The 25,381-nt window shown below is 40.7% G+C and overlaps 1 protein-coding gene across 4 annotated transcripts in view; it reads right to left on the bottom strand.

Annotated features, from left to right (window-relative positions):
* The window catches only part of TBC1D4 (TBC1 domain family member 4), a 183,099-nt gene that overhangs the window by 42,556 nt on the left and 115,162 nt on the right, over positions 1-25,381 (bottom strand). Inside the window, exons 5-11 of one of the 4 annotated variants that reach the window (XM_032799887.2) lie at positions 21,268-21,400; positions 18,772-18,863; positions 17,118-17,228; positions 15,710-15,829; positions 6,334-6,408; positions 4,927-5,153; positions 2,541-2,678 (exon numbers count right to left, since the gene is read on the bottom strand). In XM_032799887.2, the coding sequence (XP_032655778.1) occupies positions 2,541-2,678; positions 4,927-5,153; positions 6,334-6,408; positions 15,710-15,829; positions 17,118-17,228; positions 18,772-18,863; positions 21,268-21,400 (896 nt within the window). Of the gene's footprint in view, positions 1-2,540; positions 2,679-4,926; positions 5,154-6,333; positions 6,409-15,709; positions 15,833-17,117; positions 17,229-18,771; positions 18,864-21,267; positions 21,401-25,381 lie in introns of all 4 variants that reach the window. The other 3 variants (XM_075061545.1, XM_075061544.1, XM_032799889.2) reach the window with 3 other exon arrangements.

Below are 25,381 nucleotides of genomic sequence, written 5' to 3'. Positions count from 1 at the left end.
CACAAGAAAGATGTGAACTTCCTCTTTCATGCCTCAACCTGATGGCATATTGTGGTAGTTTCAGTAACACGTTTGCAATGTGAATCAAAAAATCTAATCCAGGAAGAGAACGCCAGTTGGATGATACACTTGGTTCTCTTTAAACCAAGCCAAATTATATGGATCGGAATGTTTGGGTGACTGTGGATTGTTACATAGCTACTTTATCATCATTCAGTTTTAACTGCATAAACACTAATATCTCATTTTCACAAACATACACTCCAGATCAAAAAAGGAGAGGACTAGAAAGAACAGGATGTGAAATGTTTTGCAGAGCTCAAAGTAATGCAGATGAAACACCATCAGTACAGAATTTTCTAATAAAATTTTCATTTTTCCCCACTGTCTATTTATATTAGATAGATAGATAGATACACACACGAGATTATTCCTAGCATCAGGATTTGCCACTAATTTTCATTTAAAAACTCCACACTACAGTGCACAATATCCTTTGCTAATGTATTCTTCAAAGTGGTGTTTTACAAAAACAGATTTTGAGACAGAGGGCCACATTCTGATCTATTACACTAGTGTAAATCTGAAACTACTTCATTGACTGCAATGGAGATTTTTACACTAACGTTATTGAGATTAGCCTCTGGCCCACAACATAACAGAAGAATAAAAACTGACTTCTGGCAGTGACCGTATTTCACTCTGTGTAGAGTTAGTATTCACCTTTCCCCAACCTCCAGAAACACACGTTTATCCATAGTAAGCGTAGGGCAGGTCTGCATTGTTGTTTACATTCACATAGCCCTGGTTTTCTGTCTATGAAGTAATAAACAAATACATCTAGTTTGTGGTAGAATTGTGGGATTTATGGAGACCCCTCAGAATTAACCAAAAGTAGATGGAGGATAAAAGACTGTTGACTCTTACTGTCTAACAAAGTTGTAACTCCCAAATCAATCTACCTCAGTGAAATAGAAGTAGGATTCTGAGTCCTATGAGAAGAGGGCACTTCCTTCATTTTAAAATTAACCTAAATCAATATATTGTTGGAAAACTCTATGCTAGAGTAAACCAAGGCAAAATGATGGCATTGTAGTCAGTATTGTAAAGCTCCAATCAGGATCAGGGCCTCTCTATGTAGGAACTGGACAGATATGCAACTAGATAACATCCCCTTGCCCCCCAGGATTTATAACCTAATATAAATGAGTGATTACAAGTTTATTAGAAAGCAAGTGGGAGGATTATTTCCTTTAGTCACCCCAAAAACTTTAAAAGCAACTTCCCCTTATGCATCACATGACTGGACATTTATGTGTAAACATTCTGTCTGCAGACTGACAAATTTCAAATTGGATTTGACAATAAACCATCTAAGACAACAACTGACAGACATTGGTGCCTGTGCAGCAGAGGAAGGTGGGGGATGGACAGTCAAGATAGCTCCTGTCTTGGCCCCAACAAGAGATTGGTTTCTTCCCCACATCGAGGGGAATCAGCAGTTGTTGCAAAAGTCTGCAGGGTGACAGAAGAAAAGCCAGTAAGTAATGGAGTGCACAGAAGGCTGATTGGAAGTAGGGTGACCAGACAACAAGCGTGAAAAATCGGGAGAGGGTGTGGGAGGGTAATAGGATCCTATACAAGAAAAAGGCCCCAAAAAAATTGAGACTGTCCCTATAAAATCAGGACATCTGGTCACCCCAATTGGAAGAAAGGGGACTGGGAGAAGAAAAGGAGTCTGTTTAAAAAGCAGCTGCAAAAATCATGGAATCAGAGCAGGCAACCAATATCTCAATCACTACAGCTCTGATTCAGGAAAACACTTAAGAATTTGCTTAAATGCTCTTCTGAATGAGGGCCTATGCTTGCAAACGTAAGGTTTTGTTTGTTTGATCTATCTAGGTACTTATGTGACCTTTTTCACCATTGCATCGAAAAGTCCTTTCCACAGCATCCTCTTTTAGACAGTAAACCCTTCAGAGCCATGATAAGTTTGTGAAGCATCTAGTAGTGAGTGATATGATTAATTACTGAATGAAACATTGTTAACAAGGTACCCCCTTTCCTACCAAACATCAAGGCTGCGTGTTAGCAAGGGACTAGCATATTACGCATGTTTCGTGGCTCTCCTCTCTTATTTTAAAGCTTTACAGAATGATTCATGCTGGTGGTTAGCCAAACATAATGACACTTTCCATGCTGTCCCACATAGCCCAGAAAGGAGACATTAATCGGTGAAATGCTCACAAAAAACCTTATGTACTGGTATTACAAATCAATGCAGTAGTTTTACAGCACGACTACAACTGTAACTATATGTGGTTACCCCATGAAATCGGATGTGCTTTTTTACTTTTAATGAGCATTTCTATAGTCAGTTCATCAATTCAAATCAACTATTTAGAAAACCTGTTAGAAAAATGTTAGCGAGAAGTGACATGTTTCAAAACACCAAAATGCCATTTAGTTGACAACTTCATGTCATAAGCCAGCTGCACCAAAGAACACTCTGCACCGAAGGCATAAAACACTCCTCTCACCTCTTGGAAAGGTCATTTTCTGACTGCTGGAGCAGCCTGCCTGAGCTCTGGTAAAAGCTTTTCAGGAAAGAGGGGGCAGAGAAGGAAGAGGGAAGTCCATTCTCACTACAATATCGTCGTCGAGCTACAGGCACAGGACTGAGTGCAGGCAATAAGACAAAATGGAGCAAATGTGTCTAAATGTGCTGGTTACGACCATTCAAATACCTGCATCAGTTATAAATACTGGGCCAGCTGCTGCCTTGACTTACACTGACTGTGTCCCCAACAAAGTCAATAGAATTGTACAGGATACAAGTTGGGGTAAAAATTGGCCTCAAATTAATCAAATTAATGCATTATGATGAAATTAAAGAGACATCAGAATGAAACTAAAGTACAGACAGCCAAGAAGACTTCTTTAGTCTTAGTTAATCTCAACAAGACAGAGAAATACCCAGTGTTTGTAATGTACTTCAGTGGTTCTACTTTTATAGCAAAACTTGCTTTCATAAATAAAAATACCAAGAAAGATTAGAGTGGGAATGAACCAGGAAAGTTAACACATTATAGAGAAATTTAAGAAGAATATTTTCTCAGCATATTTAAAAGGTGCAAACTTTTTCAAGAAAATTCAAGTGCAAGGTTACTGTAGAAATTGTTACTTAATTACTCAACACCAATTTAAAATTTTTTTGACAGATTGAAATCCTACATATATGTTATAAGGAAGACAAATCACAACACATTTCAATAATTAAGGAAAAAATAAAACCTATCTGAAGACATATTAGAATCATTTTGGTTGCTTTGATATAAATATTTCTAGTTGATTACTCATTGTGACAAGGAAGAACAACCTAAGATCAAGTTGTTGTGAAGCTGTTGTTTTGACTGGAAGCTTGCTGATCATGCAACTTAAGTCAGTGATTTCTTGAAGACTACTGTAAAGCAGTTAAGTCAGCAAATCTTTAAATACTAATTGCTAAGGTTTCCTCTTTGCACACACCATCATCTTGGTCAGTGGAAAAAAAATACTAAAATTATCTGCCAAACACAGGGATAACATTCTGATGAACTCATCTCAAAGCTTCTTTTTCTTGCTTCCTCACCCCACCTCTATATGAAACAGAACCAACTTCATAAGTAAGAGTCACTTGTGGTTTTAACCTTGTCATTTGAATAAGCACATTGAATGGAACAAAGAATTGCTAGCATTTCACCCAACATGATTTTTAAAAATATATTTCTAAAGATGTAAACCTGTGTAAAATGTAGAGGCCACCTCAGTCGTTTGGGAAAAGAATGTTACCAGGTAAGAGGAATCAGAGTGTAGGGCAGTGGTGGGCAACCTGCAGCTCATCAGGGTAATCCGCTGGTGGGCCACCAGACAGTTTGTTTACATTTGCATGGCTGCCCGCAGCTCCCAGTGGCTGTGGTTTGCCCTTCACGGACAATAGGAGCTGAGGAAAGTGGCGCAGGCCACAGGGATGTGCTGGTTGCCATTTCCCGCAGCTCCCGTTGGTTGGGAACAGCGTGGGGGCAGCCGTGCAAATGTAAACAAACTGTCTGGCAGCCCTCCAGTGGATTACACTAATGGACCGTGTGCGGCCCATGGGCCACAGGTGGCCCACCACTGGTCTAGGGCCTGAGCAAATAAAGAAAGACTGAGTGATGTTGAGCTTGTATGCTCACTCCTGGACATGGGAAGAGTAAAGGAGTATCCAGGAAGAACTGGAAAAGAATTGTGGTGGCTCCTTCTGACAAAAATGAAGGAACTATGATTGTCTCCAATGGGAGCAACTCCCAACCATGCTAGCTGGAGCAAAGGTCTCCAGAGTAAAAGGAAAAGAGTTTAAAAGAGAGACATTTGGGAAAGGGCACTATGGAGCCTACACATGCTTTCCTCTCAAAAAAGTTAAATATAGCTCACAATGTGGTGGTAGTATTGAATTCCTACAACCCTTTCCTCAGGAGGTTTAACTGACCTGGTGGGAGACAAGGTAAGGCACTGGAGCCTTGCCTACATTAGAGCTCCTGCAGTGTGGCTCCTGTGAAGCTGAACTGATGGGAATTTTCCATCCCCTAAAATTCTCTAATGCAGACACAGCCCAAAAGATTAAGTGGTTTCCCAAGGCCACAGAGCCGAGATGAGAACTGGCTCTTTGGTTAGTTAATTACTGTCTGTGTATCAACTGGGGTACAGCAACAAGTACTATTGCTGTAGAGAAATTTTCTGAACAAATTATGAAAAATCTAAACACTGCACAAGCAGCCTATGTGAACATTAAGAACTGTGGCTTAAACGCGTGGATGGGCATTATTTATATTATTCATTTCATTCCATTTTTCCTTATCAGAAAAAATCTCTGAAAATGCTTGTACACATTTGAATGCCCAAACTCACCTGCTCTGCTCTACAGAATTCTGTCTCAGAAGTGGAGATTTAACACTCTGGGACCTCCCATCCTGAAAAGTAATCCTCCTCTTGGCATTGGACGTTGGATGGCTGAAAGTATGCGCACGCCTTCTAAACTGAGGAGAATCGGAGTCCTCTTCGGGAAATGGCTGCCAGACCGAGGACACGGGGGAAGCTGGAGGAGTGGCTGGAGGAGAATCCCCGGGTGAACAGTCCTGAAAGGAAATCAGATAGGAGTGACACTTTCCCCCCGGCACTGTACAACTGGTAACATAAGTAAACAAATCCTACAGTTCAAGGGTCTGGAAGAACTAAAGCCTCTCCCCTTCTTGGTCATGGCCTATTGTATGCTAATTATCAGCTGCGCAACCAACACCATACATCCTTTGATAATTAGCTCTGAAATAGCCATGTCCTTTTTAAAGCAACAAAGATGATGCACAAAGCATTCATAATAGACCAGTTGCTCCTCTCTTGAACACCCTTTGGCTACTAACAATTGCAACTGCTAGACTTCTAGCTCTTTCAGGAAAAAGAAAGTATGGAAAATGTTTACAGCCAAATCTGGTTTAAACTAGCTTCCTCGACATATCATGAACATATTTCCTGTACTGTCAAAGCAATATCCTGGAAAAAAAGATTATTATTACACAGCCAGATTCTGAGTAACAGCAGCAGGAAAATCAAATAATAAAAGTTGTTATGGATCCTCCTTCTCCTGGGAAAAACAATCATTCATTCAAATGTTGTGTGAGGTAAGAGGAAAGACATTAAAAACAGGAAATAAAATGAACATGAACATAACTGGCATTACTCATGGGGTTTTCAACTACTTAAAAAAAAGATTCAAGCTTGTCTTTTATTCAGTAACAAATAATTTGTGTTTCAACATCTTTATGTACATTTTAAAAACAAAAACAAAAAACACAATGGTGACCGTTACCTAGTTTTATGTTCACAGTTTGAATGTGGTAAAAACAGCTTTTTTTTACTTGAAAAAAGTAATAGAATTTTTTTAAATTGTGTTTTCTTTTTAGTTTAAACATCCCTCTGAAAAAAGTTATGAAACAGAAGCAGACTATAAATTCCCTGGTTTAGCTTGATCACAAAAGCAAGTTAGGTGAAGTTTAAAAAATAAACAGCCAGCATGAATGAAAAAGAGCGAGATTTTCTTTGAGTTTGAGCTTTAACAATAATGTGGTTTAGAAAACTGAAATAAGATGCATACGATGTCCAGAAAGGATTATCCTCCACTGTAGAGATATCTTCCTTGAACTTTGCAAAATACATTTGTTCTTTATGTGGCCACTTTGAAATCAAAGAAGGAGAGTTGCTGTGTTACTGCTTCAGCATTAGCCACAGCACATTCCAGTTTTACTTAATTTTGTTACATACCCTGTCAGAAGTAAGGCTGCTGAACCGTTCAAAGCTGTCCATGCTGCCCAGACGGCCTCGCATTCTGCTAGCTCCCTGCAAGAATGAGAGAGTGTTCCATTTTATCCCAAGTTTTGTTCTTCATAGTAGGATTAAATAAATTGTTTAAGAGACGACTGGAAAAAAACAACAGTGATCCTGCACAGGGCCAGCTTTAGGCCGATTCGCCCAATTCCCAGGAATTGGGCCCCGCGCCTAAGAGGGCCCTGCGCCTTAGACACTTTTTTTTTTTTTTTTTTAAAACTTACCCTGGGCCCTGGCTGCGATCTGCTCAGGGGTCTTCGTGGTCCCGCTCCCTGGAGCGAAGCGCGGCGGGAGCGCGGCAAGCCCACGGCGCTCTCGCGGTTGGAGCCCCGGCCGGAGAGCGGCAAGCCCCACGGCCCGCTCTCCCGGCTGGATCTCTGGCTGGAGCGCGGCAAGTCCGCGCCCGCTCTCCTGGCTGGAGCCCAGCCGGAAGGCAGCAAGCCCCGCTCTCCCAGCTGGAGCTCCGGGCCTTTAAATAGTCTCCAGAGCCCTGGGGTATTGAGGGGCTCCGGGGCTATTTAAAGGCCAGGGCTCCAGCTGCCTCTGCCACTCGGCCCTTTAAATAGCTGCAGAGCCCCGCCACCCCATGCATTCCCCAGGGCTCCAGCGGCTATTTAAAAGGTCAAGGGCGTGGTAGAAGCTGGGGAGCCTGGGGCCCTTTAAATACCCCCAAAGCACTGGGATAGCAGGGAGCTTGAGGGCTATTTAAAGGGCTGAGGCTCTAGCTGCCTCTGCTGCACCTCCTACCCTGCCCACATCAGCCCCGCTCTGCCTGCGGCCAGCTCTGCACCTCGTGCCCACAGCCAGTCCCTGTCAAACCCCTACCCTGTCTCCAGTCACCCCTGCCACACACCCCTGTGGCACGCCAAAGCCAGCAGCACCACACACACACACACTGCTGCCCACACCAGCCCTGCACCCCTGCCCTGTCTCCAGCCAACCCCTGCTGCACCCCCTGCCTGAAGCCAGCCAGTCTCACACTCCTGTCTCCAGCCCTGCCAACCCCGCTGCATCCCCCGCGGCCCTGCCTGAAGCCAACCACCCCACATCCCCCCATCTCCAACCAGCCCTGCACCCTTGCCCTGCCTGCAGCCAGATCCTACCTTCAGTCAGTACCTGCCTGCCTCCAGCCAGCCCCATGTCCACTTGTGCCCTGCAGTTCCCAGGGCAGTAACCCTGCACACCTGCTTCAATGAGTAGAGCAGGGAGCAGCTGGGACCCACACATGTGAAACGGCAGTCATTAATAACCAATCAACAGCATATATGATGCAATGTACATAATATATAATAATTATTTACATAGTTATGGAAGTAAATAATAATACATGAAAGAAATGAAAGGCTTTTTTTTCCACTTTTTTTTTTTTTTTTTTAAAGTCATCCCTGTCAGGGCCCTGCTGAAAATGTTCGAATTGGGCCCTGCACTTCCTAAAGCCGGCCCTGATCCTGCAGGTAAACAGTGAGGTGCTATAAAGTGCTATCTAAAAAAGTCCACATAATAACTGCATGTACTATTCATCTTAATCTAATTCAATCTATCCTTTGATTTCAGAGCACTAAATTCACTCACTGATGGGTTTAAATATTAAATAAAGTTATTCGCAAGGAAAAAACATTAAATTTTATCTTAAATTTTGATGGCATTCATGGATGGATTATAAAATAGAAGCTATAAATGTTTGGGATTTTTATATACATGCATTACATATAATTTTTACATTCCAATCCACGATGGCTGCACCCAGAGTAAGCCTCAAATGTAAAGTCTATCACATGTTTACATCTGTATAGTACAGTTCCAACATCTCAGAGAGTTATATAGTGAGATTTACAGTCCATCAAGCCCCCTCTCCATTATGGAAAATGATCACTGGTCTCTTTTTCTGCAGTGAAGAATGGAAAGGTTTTGAAGAGTAAAAATCTGTTGCAAGTAAAAAGAATTGCCTGCTTCCACGTCAAGTTTTTTGACAAGGAAAAATAAGCTACTTCTTGGCAGAGGCAAGAAAGAATTTCTGCTATCCCCTAAAGGGAAAAAATACAACAAACTTTAGGAAGAGGCTCTGATTGCAATTAGGACCAAACAGGGATATACTCCAAATAGGGACATACCTATGCCTCATCTTCCAGAAGGCAGTACGTGTAGTGATTACCAACTTAGTTTAAACATGCAAAGTCACAAAGTTATTTTGAAATCTAAATAAATGACCTACTGCAATCAAAAACTACCAGAAATGAGATACATTTTTTTTTATTGGATTCCTGTCCATTCAAACCCACAGAATCTCTCTAATAATCATTAAGATGTTTCTGGAACCTGTCTCCTGCCCTCATGTCATTCCAAAAGAATCTTTTCCTACTTGACAAAACAATCCGTATGTTCCTCAAAATTTATCAAACTTAATTTGTTCTCCACCCACTCAGAACCTTTAAACAGAGGTAGATTCTTCTAATACAGGGCTTCCTCTCCCATTCCCAGTCCAACAACCCTCTGGAACAACCAGACTGCACCTAATTCCCTGACTCTTCAAATCTTGTTTTGAGAATGATAGATTTATTAGAGTGGATTTGGAGTCACAGACCTACAAATTCTACTGCGGATCTCCCACTCTTCCTTGGGGGTAAGTGATTCCATCCTACACTTGTGTAAGGTTCCTTTCTTTTCTTCCACACACCATTTACAGTTGGTGTTAGCATAATCTATTGGAGAACAGAATCATAGAACTGTAGGGCTGGAAGGGACCTCAAGGGGTTATGTAGTCCATCTCCCCTCTACAAGAGGACCAAACATATCTTGACCTTCTCATCTCTAGACTAAACATGCCCAGTTATTCCATACTTTCCCCTAAGATGTTTTCTAAACCTCTTACTTTTGTTTCTCTCCTCTGGGCTCTCTCCAATTTGTCCACATATTTCTTAAAGTGCCATGCCCAACACAGTCCTCCAGATAAGGCCTCACCAGTGCCAAGTACAGCAAAACAATGACCTACTGTGTCTTACATGACACTCCTGTTAATACTCCCAGATTGAGATTGGCATTTTTTGCAATAGTGTCACACTACTGATGATCCTCTATGACCCTCGCATTCTTTTCTGCAATTCTGCTATCTATCCAGTTATAACAACTGTATTTACTGAGAACAGTGAACACTGCAAGCCTTTGGGTGAAATATACGATCAGAGTACATTATGTTACATTGTTTTATTATCTGATGGGAATGGATATTCCTCAGCTCCTGAAGCATGCTACTTTGATACTTAATCAGACACACACAACAATGAACACATTTGCTTTCTCTCATGCTGTTTTTCACACCTGAGAGAAGCACCCCATAAACACCCACAAAACTAACTCACTATCCTTCAAAACACTCCTTTTTTCTGTGATGGCTACAAAACTGTAACAGTGATTAGGCTGCTGGTGTGCTGAGACCACAGTCTATCATGCTGACCAATATTGTCTCGTGTTTTCTTTTTGTACTGCCCCATCTGATCTGACTATATTTGCCTATTATCTCATCTTATATGGAGATTGTAAGATCTTTGGGACTGACTTTTTGTTCTGACTGTATGGCACCTAGAACAATGGGTCCTGGTCATTGACTGGACTCATAGGTGCTACAGGAATACAATAATAAATAAATATTTTATAGAAATTGTTGGTAGACTTAAGGCACAGTAGCTCCTCTTGTTGTATTCACAGCCATAGATAATGTTTTACAATGTCAAGAATTGCTTCAGGTTACTTTTTCCTGCCACAGCTTTAGTCCTGAAAACCACTCTCGGTGCCATGGATGCGCACACTACCTCCTAAAGCCTGGTACCAACAGAAAGGAATGCTGGCCCTGAAGCATCTCTCTTCAGTGGCATATCATGTAACAGACATGAATGAAAATTCTGTGAATTAACATGTTATTTTAGTTTAGGGAAGGGTCATGTTGTGCTTTTGGCATTAAAAAAAAACATGACTACTATAAATATTACATTTTTGAGACAGAGAAAAATCTTTGTTTTCTTAGTCTGGTATGTGCACGAGCACCAAAATTCCAACTATATTTATGAGGTTTGAGGTCAAGCACAGGTTATATTTATTTTTCTGAGATACACAGCTATGAAGCCACAGCTTGTTTTCAGTTCAGCCCTGGCAACTTTCAGAACATTTCAGCAAAGTAAGCAAATGAGAAAGACACATACTTTTGAGTTGTTTATTTTTAATAAAACAAATAGGCTTCTCATTTAGGGTTAGACTGTAAACCCTCTACTGACATTAGTGAGCACTTACTCACTCAAGCAGCACCATTGATGCCAATGGGACTATCTGGGCAAGTAGCTGTTCACAATCCTGTCCTTACATGTTGCTTGAGTATTTTATAAGTATATATTACTTAAACCATTATGACGGAGACTTTATAAGTGCATCTTTAAAAAAAAAATGAAAAAGCTTTGCGCATACAATCAGAGGACAAAGAAGGATTTTACATTCCATGGATTTCTTGGTCTTCTTTCATGATCTACTAATCAAATATGTGAACAGATTTTCTGAGACTACAAACATAGCAACTTTCTGAATAGAAACTTGGAATTTGTTTTTGTGACAACTGTAGCAATGTCCTGTATTATCCTGGACAAACCTTACTGAATTAGGTTTAATATTTCTGAGTTCATTGCATTAAAATTGAAAATGTTTATGTACTGCTGTGGAATTGTATGGAACTTTTTTAGCAGGAAGACAGGATTACTGAGATCTCTGGAAGACATGAGGCACTTCAAAGGATTTTAGTGACAATCTTTGTAAACTGGATATCCTAGGAAATACCTGGGGGATGAATCCATCCTTTCGAAACTATGCCTTGGGGAGAAAGCTCAATTCTTTGCTAATTACCTTCTCCTGGAAACTCCAGATCAAAGACCCCTGAACTGTGGACTTAACATGTCATGAAGCTGCTTGTTCTGAGCTGAAGCTGTGATGAATGTGAAACCACAACTCCTTCGGTGGTGTTTTGAAGGACTGCTCTTGCCAGAGCTCATATTAGGGTTGTGCTGATCTCATGCAAGCTGATTATTATGTTCTGTTACTGTTTTTAATGTGTTTTCTCTGTAGTGCTTTTACCTTAAGAATAAAATGGGCTTGCATAGGAAGTGCTGTGTGGTAACTTATTAACTGTTGGCAATCATTCTGTTATTAGGGAACAGAAGGTAAGAGAAGATTGCTTAAGGCAGCTTGTCTTTGCTGAGAATGACACAGTGGAGGCAGGAAACTATTCAGCCTGGAGATACTCTAGTCAGAAGGGAAAGAGAGAAAGACACATCTCCACCCAAGATTGCTGATAGCTTGGGAGCCAGAAGCCTGAGAACAGTGTTCTTGCTGTACCATAGAGGGGGAAAAACAGGTGCAGTTGATCTGAACTATCACCATTTTCTTTCCTAGTTATAAAATTACATAAATCTTTTGTTTACTAAAACTTTACAATAAAGAGAATAAGTGATGTCATCAGTTTTTACATCATGGTACAGTGAAATGACTGGAACCATTATTAGGGCCACACTGTGTTTTTCTACAGTGTCTTACACAGAGAGAGATGTTTCCTGTCCCAGGGAGCTTACAATCCAACATGAAACAAGCAGCAGTCTTTTAAAAGGTAGATGGCAAAAAAGAGAAAGAAGTTACAATGTATTATTTTTAATAATTTTTATTACAGTAGTGCCTAAAGGCCCAGTCCTGGATCAGGGCCTTGTTGTGCCAGGCACTGAACATACGCAACAACAAATTCCTGTCCCAAATCCAATTAGATGCAATGTCCTTATCAATCTTTTCCAATTCTTGCATTAATGAAGCCATTGCTGGAAGTGCAAGGAAAGGATCCCTGTGGACCCATTTCTAGTTTTTTTGGAAGATGCTCTGCGACATACTGATCGTTTTTAATCTATTGTAGTTACATACAGGATACATTTTTGGCACCTAAAATTCGCAGTTTTATTTGGTCATGTAATATATTCATCATATCAGACAAGATTGGACATGTGTAGGTCCATCTCCTTAAATAAACCAAACTACCATATGGATTACTTTATGCAACCCACAGACTCCAGAAAATTCATTCTGCTATATACTATGCAAGGCACTGCTTTATATCACAATGACCCTGGTCAGAAGAGAGACATACCATATTCTAAATGGTGAAATAAGCCATCATGGAGAAAAATGATCTTACCTACAGAGCAATTCTTACCAGTGGTTTCTGTATCTTTAGTAGACCAATTAGAAAACAGCCTACTCACCCCTTGTACCAGGTAGTGGAAACAATTTCTCACATTGTGAGCTACAACAAGTTAATGTGCCCACATACCTGACTGAGTTATGCAGTAAAGACTATGTTTCATAATATTTATTTGGTCATTCCTAGATTCACATTCCATCTCCAGACATGTGTCTGTTCAATAGCAGCATCCCCTAGTGAAGCACTGAACTATCAGAGCCCAGAGTACTCCCCCGGCCCCGTCATATGCTCTATGGGCATTAAACATACAAATAAAAGATTCAAAGCACAAGGCACTGCTGTCACTGTCACTATCTGATGATACTTTAACTGCTGAAATTACTCAAATCTCCCAAGGATCATTCCCGCATACTCAGGTCATGGCTTCTAGGGTGTCACAATTGCTACTTAACTTTCCAAATGTCGTCAGATTAATCTGATCCAAGAATTCATGATAGGTATGGCCCCAATACAACAAGGTTCTTAAACCCATGACTAACTTTAAGCACAAGGACTACAATGGGCTGACTCACATGCTTGAGTTAAAGGCTGAAGTACCTTGCTGAACTGATACTTAAGTGTCTCCCATTTGTAGTCCAACTACTTCTGATGGCCCAGGCAATACATTTAGACATATCATTGTCGGCACAATAGTTACACCTTACTAACACAGTCCATCAGGATTTACGGCCCTCAGTCCAATAACTGCTAGACCTTCCTCCCTTGTTCCTCTTTACATCTCTTCTCTCTGCTCCTAGCGTGCCTACCATCATTTAGTTACAGCACTTTTGCCAGTCTGAGCTTAAATAGGATTTTAGAACACCACACTGTGGGGGGAAGGAGGCTGAGGGGAGAAGAGAGAAAATACTACCATGCTATACCTTTTAGAATTATTCAGCTTTTCCAATTGTTACTTTGTTTTAATTGCACATTGCACCTTGGCTAACATTAAATGATGAAATGAGATGCCATTCATCAATACCTGGGTACCTCTGATTGTACATAATATAGCCATAACCTTAATATTTTGCACTTTTTGCAACTGATTGTGACAGAATGAGAGCCGTAGCACCCAGGTCGCTCAGGTAATTGTGTGACAGGAAAGATTAAAGGCTTAACTGGAGGCAATTATCCTGTCGTGGTGAGATTGTTGACATATGGGGGCAATGACTGGGCTAATGAGGTAATTAGATCAATAAGGGACGATATATATTTGGCAGGAAAAGTCAGTTACCTTTTCTGTAACTCGTCTTTGAGTGATTGCTAATGTCTATTCCACAATTGGTGTGCAGGCTCGCCACGTGCATCGGTGCGGAAAGTTTTTCCCTAGCAGTACCCGTAGGGGAGTGCCCCTAGCAGTCCCTAGAGTGGTGCCTCCATGGTGAGGTATAAGGGGCATAGCATGCTCCCCCCACCCTCAGTTCCTTCTTGCTGCCAGTGAAGGTGCTTCAGAACTGCTCTGCTCCAGCTTTGCTGCAGCTTTGCTCCGGAACTCTTGTTTGTACTTGTAGTTAGGGTGGCTGAGAGAGTGAGCTGTGTGCGGTAGAGATACTTGGGTAGAAGGCTCCTCCTAATACCTGCCTGCACAATGCTCTGCGAAGCTGGGAATCTAAAGATTAAAGCTATACATGGGGAAAAGAAATGGCCTGTGTGCATGTTTGAGTAAGAGGCAACCCAAATGGGCCAGGCAGTGCGGCACACAAGCTAGCTGAGGGAGCTCCCTGTGACACTGGCTTTGCGGAACTAGAAGCTATAGCGTTCAAGTACTTATTTCAGGAGGGAAAAGAGTTACAACAGACTACACATGATGCTGTTTTATCACTGCTCTTTCAGAAGGAACTGACTCTGTTTACTTAATGAATGTTATCACACAGTTCAGGGCAATTGCACCTGTATTTCCCCTCAGTGGTCCAGCAAGGACAACCACTCCCAGACTTCCTGCTCCCCAGCTGTTGCCTTTCTTGGGTGGAGATCTGCACCTCACTCCTTTCTGACTGGAGTGTTTCCAAGCTGCACAGTTCCCTGCCTTCATTGTGTTATTCCCAGCACAGACCTGCTGCCCAAGCACAGTTGCTTGCTTTCTCTTCAGAGACAATTAACAGTGTGACTACCCGCCACTGTAAGTTACCATACCTGGTTCTTTCTTAAGGTAAAAAGTACTACCACAGAAAACATTTAAAAGCAGTAAAAGAACCTGCAATAATAAGAGAATCTCAATCTATCCTGAGCTCTGGCAAGAGCAGTCCTTCCAAATCCCATCCAAGGAATTTCCTTGTGGCTTCCAATCCATTATAGCTTCAACTCAGAACAAGCCCCCAGCTTATGGCATCTCAGCAAGCCCAGACCTTCCAACCCTCTGTTAAGGATTGGGGCCCTCAGTGAACTAGGGATCCTGTCTGTCTGCTGGATCACAAGATGATTCCATGCCTGGATAAATAGCCTGGTTTTAAACAAAAATCCTTTCTTTGTCAGTTGGTCCTTGGAGAATCCCGTTTGAACTAATATTAGCCTACCTCTTCAGCAGGTCTTTAAGCATTCCCCTCGTCCTAGGAGGAGTTACATTCAATTCCACAACAACAATGGTATTTTTAACATAATGGACCCCAAAAGGTATTAGCCCTAAGTCACTAAGTTTTAACTTAATTTAGTAAAGTTTATTCCATAAGGTTTACCCAGGATATGGCAGGATATTGGTCAGTCTGTCACAAACATAATGCAAAATTACGATTAAACTACATTTTATTGTGTCTCAGAATATCTGTAAATCTTGCAACTTAACTTTGTGAACTACTTGCTGTTGATGGGTTGAATTCCCATTTTCATAAATATTTGCTAAAAGACTGTCTTTCTGCTTCTGTGCATGTGCGCTCTTCCTGCACTTAACATCAACATAATCCAGCCAAATTAAACCCACAGGAAGCAATTATGCATATGATTTTAGCTTGTCCAGTTATTAGTATAAAACTGAACTATTGTTAAATATGAAAAACAAACACTGTATAACCTTATCATTAATGATATCTGCAAAAGCTGTTGACAATGAGCTGTTAATCTTACCCTTGAGAAGATATTTTCCAGAGAACTAGTCAAGGATTTCTTGGCCTTGTTTTTCAGAATGTCGAGTTTAAACCGGCCACCGCTGGCAGTGTTTTCTGGGATTGCACTGTTTGAAATGTTCTGCTGAAGTAAGTAAGAACACTTTTTAGCTTTGGTAGGACTCTCGGCAATTGAAGGCCTCTGAAAACTAAAACTAAACCTGATCATATAACAAGCAATGTGCCCTTTACTTAATGTAACTAGCCTATAGGACAGGGGTGGGCAAACTTTTTGGCCCAGGGTCACATCTGGGAATAGAAATTGTATGGCAGGCCATGAATGCTCACAAAATTGGAGTTGGGGTGCGAGAGGGGGTGAGAGCTGTGGTTGGGGATGTGGCCTCCAGGGTGGGACCAGAAATTAGGAGTTCAGAGTGCGAGAGGAGGCTCTGGACTCAGGGGGGCTCTAACTGGGGGCACGGCTCTGGGGTGGGGCTGGAGATGAGGGGTTTGGGGTACAGGAGGGTGCTCTGGGCAAGCGGGTGGGATCAGGGCTGGGACAGGGTTTAGGGCATGGGGAGAGGCTCAGGGGTGCATGTGCCAGATGGCACTTATGTCAAGCGGCTCCTGGAAGCAGCAACTTGTCCCTTCTCTGGCTCCTACGTGGAGGTGTGGCCAGGCAGCTCTGCACGCTGTCCCATCTACGGACACCACCCCTGCAGCTCCCATTGGCTGCAGTTCCCAGCCAATGGTAACTGAGGGGGCAGTGCTTGGGGTGAGGGCAGCATGCAGAGCAGAGCCCCTGGCTGCCCCTACAAGGAGGAGCCAGAGGGGCGCCATGCCACTGCTTCTGGGGCCCCCGACCCTACTCCCTGGCTGGAGTGCTGGAGGGAGGCCACGTGGCTGCTTCTGGGAGTTGCATAGAGAGGACCCTGACTCTGCTCTCTGGCTGGAGCGCCAGAGTGGGGCAAGCCCCAGACCCCATTCCCCAGCAGGAGCTCAACGGCTGGATTAAAACTAAGATCCGCCCACCCCTGGCTAACTTTGTTTTTTGTTATTTAAAAGAAAGGAAGTATGTGGCCTAAAAAGGTAACACTCTGTATATTCACCCCTGTACTACAATTATTTCTTACTGTGTGTTTAGGCTGGCTAAGGTTTTTCTGGCACTGCTTATCTTGTACTGAAGTCTGCAACAAAAATTACCTGTCTGCTTTTTCCAAGGGAACAGAAAAACAGAAAAGCAACCCGAAACATAAACTTTAATCAAACATGCCAAAGTGAATCAAAAACAGTATAGTTATGGAAAACAGATAAGAAGGAGTCCTTGCTCATTCACAATATAAAAGGCTCAGTTTTCCCTGCTGTACTGTAGCCTAGTGTTATCTAAGGTTGTAATTGAATAAAGAAAGAAAATAAAGTATAGGCTGTACCAATGGTGCCTCGCCAATATGAACGTGAGTCTTTTGTTTAGTTTCACACAACTGTCGCAGATGTAAGATCACAAGCTCATTTTCTTCCTGGTCACTGACAGGCTTCATTTTCTGTCAAGAATAGACAAATAAATAAAACCTCTCTTTTAATACATCATTTTTGCTTTGATTTCTGATTAGAAATACTATGAAGGTTCTAAAGGTAAGATATTCCTGATGCTCCGGATGCCAGCAATTTAGAATATGCATTACATACACATTATCAATATCATTCAACTACTTCTAACAACAACTTGTACAAAAGTTCATGTAGCACCATACAATCATAAAAGTAGTTTACAGGCACAACTTTCAAAATCACCTAAGTGGCTTAGGACATAAGTCCCATTTTCAAAAGTTGCCAGGTGCTTTTGAAGAAACCTTGGAGATGCCTATCTGCACCCTTACCTCAGACTTTTAGAGTTATTTAGGCATTCCTCCAGTCAGGATAACAGTGCTTAACTGACTTAGGAACCTCTGTCTCATATAAAGTCAATGGGACAAGACTTAAGTACCTGCGTTACTTTTGAGAAAGAATTAGGTATTGCAGAATCTAATTCTCAAAAGTGACGCAGATACTGTACTTAGAAGCCCATGTCCCATTGACTTTAAATGAGACTTAGAATTAGGCATTGCAGAGTCTCAAGGTCTCATTTTGAAAATGAGTTATAAGTTCATTTTAAAAACAAGACAGGCTCCTAAGTCAGTTAGACACTGCAGCATGGAGTGAAGCAATGACTAAAATGAAAATGGGGCTTGGGGGAAGATTTTCATAAAGTGCCAAAATGCTCTTACACATTGCACCAATTCTTCATCTGCACATTAAATATACTTGCTTACAGAGTCCTGAAGCAGGACTGGGATCCCAGGGGTTCTGCAGGACCTACTGCCATAATAGCTGGAGTAAAATGTACTTTGTTGCAGGTGGGATTGGGTGGGCAAAAAGCCCCAGACTGAGGGATGGAATTAAAAAAAAAAAAAAAAAAGTAGCCCCGCTTATACGACGAGCCTCCGGAGTCAATACTCATGCGTAGATAATTCTAAGAGGAATTTTGGAACCATGTATTATTTTATCTTATACTAGAATCGCTTTATCTCTAGCCTTTTTTTTTATTGCCCACATCACTTCATTATTTGAACATCTCATATACCTCACAGAACTCAGCCCCACATCACCCCACAAGATAGGGAAAACAATACTTCCCTATTTTATACATGAGGAACAGAAGCACAGACAGATTAAATAACTTTGCTTATGGTCACATGAGAAGTTTGTAGCAGAGTTGGGAACTGAACTGTTCCCATACCAGCACCTTCTCAAATCACTTTAGACTGGAGTATACTATTGTAGCACAATAGTTTTGAGAAATGAATTAATGCAGAGTATTAAGTCCATGCAGATGACTATAAGAAAGCAAGTCAAATACAGCTGAAAGGAAGAACGTGGGTTCTGCCCAATTTAAAATATAGTCCACTGATCACAGAAAAAGTCAGCAACCTGAGCACAAAACTTTGTACACACATGCAAATACGCTAAAAAGATTTCCAGAATACAAAAGAGGTCAAAACCTACATAAATATGAGAGGGACACATGAACTGCGTTGACTTTATTACCTGAACACGCTCAAAAATGTCTGCTTGCTCATTATCAGTAAGCGATGACAGGTGTCTCTGAATTACAAGTTTGGCTCTTGGTGGGTAAAGACCTTCAGAAAAAAAAAAAATATATTAAACAGAGCCTTTGACAACTACATTCATTCACCAGACTACCCTATGATTCCTATCTATGCTTCTATTAAAACTACATAAATAGAATACGCTTTTAAAATAAATGAAAGATGAGCTATTTTAGAAGGCTTTCAGTTAAAAAGCTATTAACATATCTACAAAGCACTTTTCAAATTCTATTAAAGTACAAACCTCTTACTTCGTCTACTCTCACTAGATCATACCGAGGTAAGAATTCAGCGCCTTATAAAATTGGGAGTCCCATCTGGGAGGGATTTGAATAGAACACAACAATGGTAAGTTCCAGGATCCCGTATCAAGATGCAAAGCTGTCCCCCTTCCTCCCCAACTTGCCCCTGTCCCCATCTACTTTTCTACATTCAAGTCAGACTGCTTCCTTCTTCCTCTCAATGCTTTCTGAGTTCCAGAAGGGGGATCACTCAGGAGAAACAGTCTATTCACACTCAGTTCCTGGACCACAGCAACTTTAGCAGCTGGGAGTAACAACTTTAGCAAAAGGTCCAGGGCACACTATGCTCTGTGAAAGCAGCAATTTTCAGAGGTTTATAACCCAGCCAAAATTGGGTGGATTTTCACTTGGGAGAAGGTCCAAGACAACCTCCACGCCCCTGCTCCAAAGAATAAAAGCGCTAGAGCTTCTTAACTTAAAAGATAAGAATTTTTAACATTGGCCAAACACTACATTTCCCCCCAATATCGTTCTCAAGCCGCTGAACAATTTTATTTGAAATTTAAAAAAATGTTTAGACTGGTGCAGACATCCAGCATGAAGGATTTCAACCTGAATAGTTCAAGTTTGGCAGAGTTATAAGCAACTGAATATTGGGTCTTTTCAAAAAAAATTGTTAGGCCTCTCTATAATAAACCCTTTGGTTCTGTCTGAAGCCCACCAGCCTCAAATATAAAAAAAAAAAAAAAAGAAAAAAAACCCAAAACACTGTAGCAAAATATTTTACAATTATACCTCTACTTCAATATAATGCTGTCCTCGGGAGCGAAAAAATATCTTACCACATTATAGATGAAACCGCATTATATCGAACGTGCTTTGGTCCGCCAGAGTGCACAGCCCCGCGGCCCCAGTGCACTGCTTTGCCGTGTTCTATCAGGTCACGTTATATTGAGATAGAGGTGTTCTTAGGGAAAGATTTTCGGAAGTGACTGGTGATTGAGTTGCCCAATTTGATAAACATATTAGAAGGCCCTAATTTTCAGATGGTCTATGTTCTGTACTTTTTAAAAATATTGGGCTCTCAATCTGTCTCAATTTGGGGTATCCAAAAAGCTGAGGCATCCAAACTCATAAGTCACTTTTGAAAATCTAGGTGTTGGATTCTTTTCACAGTTCTTCCATGCATATCAGTGGGACAAAACAGCAGCTTATGCATTTGTAGCTTTTCATTGAGAAACAGGGAATTTCCAACTAGGGTTTGCCACTTCTGAACACTCTAGTGCTTAACACAGACACTAACTATAAAATTGTATTTCCTTGCCAAGACTTCTCTGCTTTTCACCCACCAAAGGGAACTAATAATTCTAAGTGATAATCATTTTTATTTAACAAATACAAATTTTGTGGTGTTTATTACAATACCTCGTACAAAGACAGAAAAGTTTTTGTTGAACACACCACTACTTTTTAGTGAATACAGCATATCATACTTGATTATGTATGTTGGTTCCATCTGCCAGCTTATCTCATTTTTAATAACCATCCTGTCAAATATTAAAAAGCCGTACTGTGGCATACTTAACTGTCACTGAAGTCAGAGCTATGTGTTCAGATCTGCAGTCAGGCACTAGCCCTAAATTCTTTCTTATCTTTTTTCAATTTGATATTACCCTCATATTTTATTAACATATTTCACATAATAGAACAAGATAATGAAGTACATAAAGCAATCAGCCCCATGAGAAAAATCATCATCAACAAGATTGCAAAATAGGAAAACGAACAAACAGAAAGAAAAGCTAAAACTTCAGTACCAGCACTACTGTCCCTTCATTTGCTACCATCGAAGTATGTTTCCAAATATGTTCAGAGCACTATATGTTGAGAATTTCTGTACATGCTAAAATAATAGAGCAGAAGGAAGGACAAAAACAAATATTTGAGGAAAATGTAATATTTATGGCAAGAGCTTTAAGGGGCTAGTTGGAAAATGATTATTGTGATAGCCACCACTCTACTCAATTTATTGGCCATTTATCATGGTCATGAGAATTTTTTTCTTCTTTAACCAAAATGAGATTCAAGCAATTAGGTAGGTTTTAATTAAACTAAGAGCTGATGCACGGTGATGATTGTGGAGTGAAAACAGAAAATCTTCTATATGAATTTAAAATAAACGGAATTGCTACCTTCAATTCGTTCACAGAGTTTATGCAATGAGTGCATAGGACAGGCCTCACACAGTTTAATCTGAGTCTTGGCATTCTGTAGAGCGGCAGCAGTGCTAAAGGCTTGTTTCAGGGTAAGCATTACCTCATCAACCTAGAAGGAAAAGAATAAACAAAACAGGCTATGAAAAGTCTGGGTGTTTTACAAGACAGTATAAAAGTGAAAATATGTCAGATACATCATATCAGGCTTTTAAGTCATTCCACAACTGAGTGCTTTTGTATTAGGAATGTTGCTTCCTGTTCATACTACATACACTGATCTATCATAAAAGTTCAGTACTCTAGTCAGTCAGGAGAATAAGGTTCTATTCTTAATTTCAAGAGGATTTTAGACAAGGGAAATTGAAATCAATGAGACTTAGGACCTTTTAAAAATCCCACTAGGCACCTACATGACTGTCTACATCTTTAAGTGCCTAAACACCTTTAAAAATTTGGCCCTTAGGCACTTTTGAAAATTTACCATACAAGTCTCTAGATCCCTGTGGGAATCTAGTGGCCTATTTCTGAAATGTTGCACATTCACAGCTCCCACTGAAAATGAGACCCCCCCGGGGGATGGAAGGGGAGGGGGGAAAAATCAGGCCATAAATATGTAACTTAAAGCATTCAGGCTTGAAAATTGGGTCTCTTACTGCACCCAGAGATTACAACTTTTTACCTTCCAGTACCTGCAATGAGCATATTAGGACCTCCACTTCTGCCAATTTGCCTCTATGCAATTTACATTTTGGCTTGGTTGGGTACATAACATGCAGTAGTGATCCTAAGAGTAAGGGGCCTCTGTTGCCCCCTCTCACAGAGACAGTTATGTATGGCTTTTTTCCTAAAATAGTTTTCCTTTGTCCTGATACAAGTCTCTATGAACAAAATGCTTTTGATCTGTTGCTGCAGTTACATCCTGTTGGTATGTCAGAAACTTTAGGGAAAAGCCTATTTATTCTCTTGGTCCCTCACTCACTTGGATCAAGAGATTTGAAAGACAAGCTATAAGTTTCTTCGTAACCAACAAGTAAGCCTTATGTATTGTGTTCCAGACTCCAGTCTATGCCCTCCTCTTTCCTCTCACTGCATCACAAATACAGCAATGCAGCGTTCCCACACACTGCAGCACTGGGTAGGGCCAATCTCTATTTTGCATGGGAAAGAAGTCAGAGCTGATCATTTTCTCCTCTACTGGGACAGATATTCAAATGCACTTTCATCCTTTGTAGACAGACTTCTCAGAGTCTCCTTCCCCTTTATGTATTTTAAGGACACACTGCTATTAAAAGCAAACCAGCCCACTTCTATGTTTCAGCCTGGCAGAAGAAACTTGTGTTGAAATTTCCTGTTCAGTTCTTAGAGGGCTTTCAAATATTGTACTTTAGATCTAGTCCTTTGCTGCCATCTATCACTTTTATGTGAAGCACATTTGTGAGAGATGAAATGTGACTGCATGTTCAGGTTTCTGTCTACAAGTAGTCTGCTAACATTCAGCGTAGGATTATAAAAGTGTTCTGTAGATCATCAGGTCTCTAGCATAATTGTTCAAGCAAAAGCTTTGCATGGGCATGGAGGCTTGAATTAGCCAGTCTGTGTGCTGTGGCATGTCATTTAATGTTGTTAAATGAAAATTAATGTTATTGATAGTTTCTGAGTGGGTTTCTCACATCTCACAATTCAATTTATTCTTGTCCTGTCACTGTAAGATTTCACGAGGCTCGTGGAACGCAGACATGACTACAACAGCAAAGCCTACTAGTCGGCTTTTCCAAATGGCAGGGCTCTTTTCCATGGCCTCTGTCCATTAATAATATAACACTCAAGTAAGTATTTAACTCTTAAAATATGTGAGGAAGTTGAGGAGAAGGGTTCTATTTCTTTGTAAACCAACTCCTTTCTTTTAGATCACCTGTGTATTATCAGGGATCAAATTAACCAAAAGATCATATGAAGGCATATTCTTCTTTAAATGACGTTCTGCTGGACTTTCAATAGGTTCTCTCTCTCTCCTCAAATTTTGACTGTGAGTCAGATCCTCAGCTGGTGTAAAGCAGCATAGTTCCATGGACTCCAGTAAAGCTATGATCAGACACCACTTCAAGCCAGAGCTGCTGTAGCACCCCTCCCGGTGCCCCTAGTTCCAGCACCAATGGCAAATGCTGGTGTCCACCAGCTGAGGATCTACCCCTACATCAGGGATTCTCAAACTGGGAGTCTGGACCCCTCAGGGTAGCGACATTATTACATGGGGGGTTACGAGCTGTCAGCCTCCACCCTAAACCCCGCTTTGCTTCCAGCATTTATAACGGCGTTAAATATACAAAAAAGTGTTTTTAATTTATAAGGAGGGGTCGTGCTCAGAGGCTTGCTATGTGAAAAGGGTTACCAGTACAAAAGTTTGAGAATTCTTGCCCTACATTGTTTGAAGCATTGCTAAGAATGCTTAGCCCCATAACTGCTGTGGTCCCCCATAATGCTCAAATAATTAGGAATTGTTTAGTGCTCTGAGGTGAGTTAGAGCTGGTCAAAATTATCTCTGTTAAACATATGGATCAAAAATTTGAATTTCAATGAAAAAATGTTGAACATTTCATCATTTTCTTTTTGTTTTTCAGACAGCTAAACAACTGGTTCAATTTTTTGATTTTTGAAAATTGTTTAAAGTAAAAAAAAAAAAAAAAATCTTGAAAAACATTTTAGAGGGTTCCCTTCCCCCCCTCTTTTCCTCTCTTTTTTTTTTTTTTTTTTTTAAAACTAGCTCTAATTATGAGCAGTTAGGCCCTGCTTTATTAGGAGAAATAGTGCATCTCTTCTATAAATTCATGGCATTTTATCTTTCACTTTGAAGCACTAATAAGTTAGAAAGCCATCAGTTAATATGGTTTTTTTGTACCTGACATTAAGAAAAGAGCTATGTGCAGCTTGAAAGCTTGTCTGTTTCACCAAACAGAAGTAGGTCCAATAAAAGTTATTACCTCAACCATCTTGTCTCTCTCTCAGAAAATATAGCAAAGACATTACTTTATATAGGTCATATCTAACAACTGAGTATGCTGAGTCTTGTAATCACAATGGCTAATTGACTGACATCTTTTATATCACACTGTCTATTATTTCAACTGTCTATTATGCAGAACAATTATAGATCTAAATTTCTGCTTCAAACCTAACGTTCCTATTTCATTTTTCAGAATAGATAGGAATAAAAAGAAGAGCAACCACATTTGGAAAATGGGAGGATGTGTGTAGCAAAGACAAAGAGTGTGACAACTTAGCAGTAGAAGCATGGACTGGAACTCAGTACATCCAAGTTCCATTTCCAGCTCTGTTATTAATTTACTAATTTGGCCCCAGTTCACCAGGGTACTCAAGTACATGTCAACGGTTATTACAAGAAGGAGGGAGAAAAACTATTCTCCTTAACCTCTAAGGACAAGAAGCAATGGGCTTAAATTGCAGCAAGGGAGGTTTAGGTGGGATATTAGGAAAAACTTCCTGTCAGGATGCTAAGCACCGGAATAAATTGCCTCAGGAGGTTGTAGAAACTTCATCACTGGAGGTTTTTAAGAGCAGGTTAGATAAACACTTGTCAGGGATGGTCTAAAATAACACATAGTCCTGTCTTGAGTGCAGGGGACTAGACTCGATGACCTCTCAAAGTCCCTTACAGTCCTATGATTCTACGTCTCAACAGATAAAAATGTCCAAAGTTACTTATGGTCAGATACTCAGCTAAGCCTTTACCTAGCCACCATTTGTGCACTCAAACACATACACTTGAACTTTGCCACTGTAAACATCTGTGTCCGCAAATTCTAACACCTGGAAATGTCCAGCTACTAAGTATAGCCATGTGTACTTGTATCTGTATATAGGTGTGCATTCACAATAGAGTGCAGAGACTGAATTGCTGAGCCTCAGTTTACCCATGTGCAAAGTGCAGAATCATTAAAAAGAGGATAGAGAATAAGACAGAGAATATATTATTGCCCTTATATAAATCAATGGTATGCCCACATCTTGAATACTGCATACAGATGTGGTCTCCTCATCTCAAAAAAGATATACTGGCACTAGAAAAGGTACA

Source organism: Chelonoidis abingdonii, chromosome 1, assembly GCF_003597395.2.
Source record: "Chelonoidis abingdonii isolate Lonesome George chromosome 1, CheloAbing_2.0, whole genome shotgun sequence".
Classification (NCBI taxonomy): Eukaryota; Metazoa; Chordata; order Testudines; family Testudinidae; genus Chelonoidis; species Chelonoidis abingdonii.
The sequence above is the reverse complement of the archived record's forward strand: the minus strand, read 5'-3'. Positions and strand labels throughout refer to the sequence as shown.